The sequence below is a fragment of the Brachycentrus maculatus genome, unplaced genomic scaffold (assembly GCF_059751285.1).
Source record: "Brachycentrus maculatus isolate JH-2025_06_01 unplaced genomic scaffold, ASM5975128v1 h1tg000941l, whole genome shotgun sequence".
In the NCBI taxonomy this organism is placed as follows: domain Eukaryota; kingdom Metazoa; phylum Arthropoda; class Insecta; order Trichoptera; family Brachycentridae; genus Brachycentrus; species Brachycentrus maculatus.
The window spans coordinates 94,533-101,208 of NW_028281663.1; the positions used below are offsets into that span (position 1 = coordinate 94,533).

At 31.8% G+C, this 6,676-nt stretch overlaps 1 protein-coding gene across 1 annotated transcript; it reads right to left on the reverse strand.

Annotated features, from left to right (window-relative positions):
- Window positions 1-524: 524 nt before the first annotated feature.
- LOC148299796 (facilitated trehalose transporter Tret1-like) lies at window positions 525-4,568 on the reverse strand. Its single transcript, XM_088275671.1, has 3 exons — window positions 3,551-4,568; window positions 2,317-2,344; window positions 525-618 (listed from the first exon to the last, which is right to left on the reverse strand). The coding sequence occupies exons 1-3, from the start codon at window positions 4,440-4,442 to the stop codon at window positions 525-527; spliced, it is 1,014 nt and encodes a 337-aa protein (XP_088131797.1). The 5' UTR covers window positions 4,443-4,568.
- Between the last annotated feature and the right edge of the window lie 2,108 nt (window positions 4,569-6,676).

Consider the following 6,676-nt stretch of genomic DNA (forward strand, 5'->3'; position numbering starts at 1 on the left):
TGTCGTAGTCGTTTTTATTTTTTTTTTAAAACCAGACTTCCGGATGGTAAACTTGTAGTGCACAAGCACTCTAAGAATGGTAAAAATGAAATACTAGAATATTGTCTTTAGGAATGTATTGTACTCTCCCTTTTTTGGTTACAAATAATATTTATAAAATTCTTATACATAAAATTACCAAAGTATATTTATTTACATTTAGTAGCTAAAGGGGATATTAAAGTAGAAAAGACCAATCAATCATTAAAATATATACTTATGGTATTACTTATTTACAGTTGGTATTAACATATTTTTTTATACACACTAAAAAGTAATACCATTTGATCATTTAAAAAGCGTCATTTAGGCAAATTACTCCCTGAAGAGCGCTTTAAGAGAAAAAGAGACTGTGAAAATGATTTGGCAAACAAATACATTTTGTTTTTTTTTTAAAGTCGTCTCACTCTCATTGTAATGTTATTACTGGTGGAAGAGCATCAACGCCATCGATCCCGCAAACAAAGAAAGCATATTCGCCGATTTTAGTGCCCTGGTTGCCAGCTCGTAAGATCACTAAGATATCCATAGCAGTTGTTGTAACCGATCGAAGTGTGAGACGTGTATAAAGCAATTCCTCTGGAATCAAGAGATCTTTTATATTTTCTGGAGCCACCCTGTTTTAATTTATACGTGAATAGATAAAGTTCATACTCTGCCTTTGCAGGAAAGCGAACCAGTGCAATTGATCAAGTAGTGGGGTGATATGACCAAATTTAGTAATTCCAAAAATTAGTCTCGCTGCAGCGTTCAACACTGATTGCAGTCGTGTCATTTTATTGTTTAGTAAGCCCGTGTGTACATTTTTACATATTTTTTGTACCTAATCGACTCTAGATACTATTGTGCAAACGTATTTATCAATTGACGGGCAGCATCAACTAGCAGATTCTTACGAATGCTCATAATTTACCTTAGACAATAAAAACCATTCAACATTAAAATAAAAAACCAAATACTTTCAAAACATGAGATTGGCGTTTTATAAATTTTTATTAAAATTAACATTGTTAAAACAAATTCATAACACATCTCAACAAAAATGAATAAAAATATGAGTGACTTAGTATTTACAGGGCTTACGATCTGTCATAGGCTGGTACATCATTCACCATTCTACCCATGACTGACAACCACATTACTCAATTTTTCAGAACACATACAATTCACACGTATTAATTATTTTTACATATATTCTTTGTCGTCTTTGTTGAGCTATCAAAATGTATAAATAGCTCCTAAGTGGAGAAACCCAGATTTTGAACAAGGATTTGGACACACCCATAATATCAAATTCATAACTCATAGAAATATACTATCTCTAAAGACTATTAAAACTATTTACTTTGCCTTGATACAATCAATTTTACATTATGGAATTATTGGATGGGGAGGATCCTATAAAACTACTATAAATCCTCTATTAATAACACAAAAATGTATTGTAAAAATTATCTTAAAAAAGCCTAGGATCTATCCATCAAACTTGATTTTCCAAGAATTTAACGCACCTACTGTAGAATCGATTTTTAAAAGAGCATCAATTTCACAAATATTTAAAGAAAGGGAAACATTATTGACACATAATTTTAGAAATACAAGATCACAAAATAACTTAAAGACCCCAAAATATAATACTAGTGCAGCTCAAAACCACTATTCTTTTATAGGAATAAAACATTTTAATAAACTACCTGCAAGAATAAAAAATATAATCAATTTAAAATCTTTCAAAAATGATTTACAAAAACATATAAGGCAAACTCCCGTTTGATTACCATTTATTATTTCTTATTTTTACTTCTTATTTATATGTACAAACCCTGTAAGCGAACTCCCTCTCTAAACACGAGCAATCTGCTCTCTTAGTGAGGTAGCTCGTAAAAAAAAATGTACTTGTAATTGTTAAATATTGTACATGAAATAATTTTAAAATTTTCCATAGTAAGTAGAAAAATATCAAAATGTATTTATACGAATAAAAGGACAATTTTGTGCAATAATTAGTCATCATACGAGTATCTTATCACATATTTATTATAATCTTTGAAAATTCTTTAAATGAAGTGAGTACTCCATAATATCTACCATCGATTACCTGATTATAAAATCACATACTTGACATATTAATTTTGTACTTTAGTGCAGCGATTTCCAAACTATTAGGTCCTGTGTCTTCTTTTCTCTTTGTTATTTATCTGCGCCGTTTGGTGCCTTGAATGACAACTTCAGTAAAAAAATGGTAATCGGCGTTGTAGTACAACTCTAAGTAGGTACCTTGAATATATTTTCTGGAGTGTTTTGTCTAATTACGGTGTCAGATAGTATTTCATACAAATATTTTTTATTTCTTACTAAGCAAGATACTCTTCACTTATTTTGTTCTCACATGAAGAGAGCGCCTCTAGGGTGGCAATGAGCTTACTTTGGACTAAACAGCTGTAATTTAAAAAAAATATTCAAAACAATTTCACAAATGTAAAAACTTAATAATTTACTAAAATGGATTTTATTATTGATATTGATTTTGACAAAAATGAGACTCATCTCAAGTATTTACATAATATTAAAGTAAATGAAATATGGACAATGCAGGGCAAAATAATATAACAATAAAAAAAATGCCTAGATACTAACTAACACACAATAACTCCGCTTTACAGCAGGGGTAGGCAGATATAATATTATTCCGCCGATTATTACGACTCCTAACCTGACCAAGTTTTCTACAGTCTTCCTTTGCTTCTATTGCCAGCCACATTCGCCTCATTAAAATTAGTTTTTCTATTCATTCTTCACTCATTCGATTCGTATGCCAAAACCATGTCAACACATTTTTTTTATTAAATCGATAATGCTTATCCTAACCTTGCATTCTTTTCTTATACCACCATTCGAACATTTATCATACATTGTTTTGCCATTTATCTGAAAGATCGCGTTTCCACTACTTTCAGTCTACTTTCATCCTTCTTTTGCCAACTCCATACTCTATGTCCATATACTAGGTTGGAACCAAGACTCCATTGTGCACATCTAGTTATATAAGGTGTTTATTTTTTTTCCTCAGGTTGTACCATATTGTGCAATTACAAATCTACTTTTTACAAAAAAAAAATAATTTCAGACTTACACTTTTTAATTTTTTTGCACTTATCATGTATGAAACCTGTATTTGAGATATATTAAATTACAACTTAATTCGAATCCTTAATATAACGTTATAATAGAAGAAATTAATTCATAAAATTAAAAAAAAAATTAAATTAGGTAAGTTTCGAACAACCCTAGATGGTTATTCTAAAAACCCTTTGCTCTAAGTTTTTAGTAAAAATTAGATTTTTTTATTTTATAATTAAATAAATAATAATTATCATCGTCATGAAATCTCAAAATCGTTCAAATTCTTTTTTTGGATTATATATATTTTCTACTGATTCGCTCGTGGTTTTTTGATTCACGTAAATGATAGAACCTTTCAATAAATCTTGAATTTCATTGAAGCTCTTACCCGACGTTTCTGGTACAAAAAGAAATATCATTATACCTAAAATGATCGAAATGCACATCAGACCCAAAAACATTGTATCCTGGCCGAAGTCATCGGCTATAACTTGAAACAATTTCGTTATTGCAAATCCCAAAACGGCACCCAAGACTGATATTAAACAAATTGCAACTTCTTTAGCATTCGATGAAAATACTTCACTTGCTATTGTGTAAGGCATCGGACTTAGTCCAAAAGCCGCAGAGACTTGGAGGGTGTTAATTGAAACTATCGCCAAAACACTCAGATTTGGAATATCATCGTTTTTACTGAGGATGAAATAGGTACCCAACATGGCGTTTGATATAATGCAACCTAACGACGAGCCTAATAATAAAGGTTTTCTTCCTACCAAGTCTGGTAGGCGAATTGTAACAAAACAAAAGCACAGCATCAATGAAAGTGTTAGTAAAACAGCGATGTTTGTTGGAAAGTCCATGCCAGTAGACTCGTATATAGATTCAAGATATAACATAGAAGGTATCGCACCTGATAATTGCTGAGCCATAATGGTTAAAAATACTATTCCAAATGCTTTCAGATTTGAGGAAGTAAGAAACTCTTTGAAGCAATCCATAATCTTCATCTTTTGCACTGTGTTAATTTTCATACTGTTCAATTCATCTTGTAAAATTTTGCTATCATTTTGTCTTCTCAAACGACGCAGTGAATCCAATGCTTTTGTATCTTCATCATTTCGAATATAAAATAATGGTGACTCGGGAACAAAAATGAAAGAAATCATTAATAACGGAAAAATTAGCATTATTCCGCCCATACTCTTCAATGATACATATGGTGCAACAGCAGATGCAAAAACTATACCAACGTTAAGTGTCAAAGAAAAAAGAATCATCAACCCCCCTCTATTTCTAACCTCTGAAATTTCAGAGATGTAAATCGGGGTAGTCGAATAACTCAGTCCCACGGCCAACCCTGAGATTACCCTAGACACGCACAGCACTATTGGCGAATCTGCGACGATTATCAAAATAAATCCTATTGAATAAGGTATAATCGAAATCAAAATACATATTTTCGGTCCGTAGTATTTGTTAATGACGGCTCCAGAGAAGGGACCAAATGCGGAACCAAACTGGAGTAAGGAAGCTATCCAGGAAGCCTCGCTGCTTGTGACCGGAAATGGAGAAGAAGGAGATTGGAGAATGGCCACAGTGGGAGACGTCCATCCAAAAGACAACCCGGTGCAAAACATACCCAGGCAAGCTGGAAGAGAAAATTTGAAATAATTTCCTAATATCAATGATGTTATTACAGCCAATGTAATACAACTGCCAGGAAGAAGAAGATGAGTATTTTACTCTTAATTACATAAAAATATGCATTTTACTCACTCAATTCAAATCATTTATAAGTTAACCAAAACTATTGAACTGATTGTTTTTATTTTGTTTATGATATGCTAGAACCCACAAGATAACATCAAAAATAATGTAGTTAAAAAAAAACTACATAGCAGTTGATCTATCGGGAAAAGCTGTCAGAATCTGATTTATAGGTTTAATTTATCAGTGATCTTTGAAACGGTTATTTAAATTTGAACTAGCTCTCGTTTCTAGAATGTCGAATAATTTATTACACTCATACTAACCACATATAGTAGACAACCACTGAGGCCATTGTTTATTGGTGTTTACATCCATTTTGTTGTTTGAACTGAGACTCACTTTGAAATATATTTAAGACTGTATTAATACTCGTATATTAATTTAAAGTAATTTATGTATTCGGTTAACTTGTATATTTTCGCTGTTATTGCATTTCTCAATTATTTTTTTAAATAGTTTGCACTAACTTTCTCAATGTAACACGGCGCAATAAAATATGTTTGTAGTCATTCATTGAATATAGTTAATTATTATCAGTTTAACTTATGGAACCTTATCTCGTATTTTTATCAATTTAGATATCATTTAAGTGCACAACTAAACTAAGCTACGTTTTACAAAATAATAAATTGGAAAGATGTACATTATTATTTTCATTTGTAGAATTAATTTAGGTTAAAATCATTAACCGCTTAGATGCTTTTGAAATGTGGATCCACCGAAGGATGTTGAGAATATCCTGGACTGATATGATTAGTAACGCTGAAGTACTGCGCAGAGCAAATGCACAGAGAGAATTAATTGTTCACAACAATCAAGCTCCGTACAATTTTGTATTTTGGTCACATAGGTGAAAAGAATGCCATCCTACAACTGCTTATAAAAGGAAATATTGAGAGTCGCAGGGAGGTTGGAAGAAGGCAGTTTCCTGACTGCGGAACATTCGAGAATGGACCGGGATGAGAGGAGTGGAGAAGCTGTTTCGTGCTGCCCAGGACAGACAAAGTGATGATCACTTAGGTTTCTCCTAAGTGATCACCAACGTCAGGGAGACCCGGTAAAACACATGAAGAAGAAGAAGATTTGTAGCATTAAAAGTAAAAAAAATATATTATACGCGTGATAGAAGTGAAACATAAAAATTATAGTGTACTAGAGATTTTATGTGAGAGATGGAGAGAGAGAGAGCATCTCAAATGAAATCCATCAATATAAATTGTGAATAAAAATATAATTTTTATTAAATATTAACGCTGTCATTGATTGGTGTTTCAATTGGTAATACTGATATTATTGGTTTGTGATTTTTAAAGTATGATATTTATGTCCATGTTTCGATATTTTTGAGATATCGAGAAAAAAATGCATTAAAACACAATGATACATATAACTTACACAACGCGTAGTACTTCAACTGTTCATATATAGCGTCTGATGTGTACATATTCATTGCGCGCATGCACAATATTATTTTATTATTTCTCTTTGTTTCGTTGTGTGAGCGTCGCTCTCTTTTGCTCCACTGCTGTTGCGTCGCAGCAATAGTTTTCTTTTTCCTTCTCTCTTACGTTCTCTCTCGTGTAACGAAATACGCCTAAAATGTGACGCATACTTTAAATTTAACTCTCCATTTCCATCCACTTATCGATTATCGAATCGCCAATTAAGAAGTTTCACTTAAAAATATATGGTTTTAATTCATTACAAATATACTCAATATTTAATATTTGGGATTTTCGTT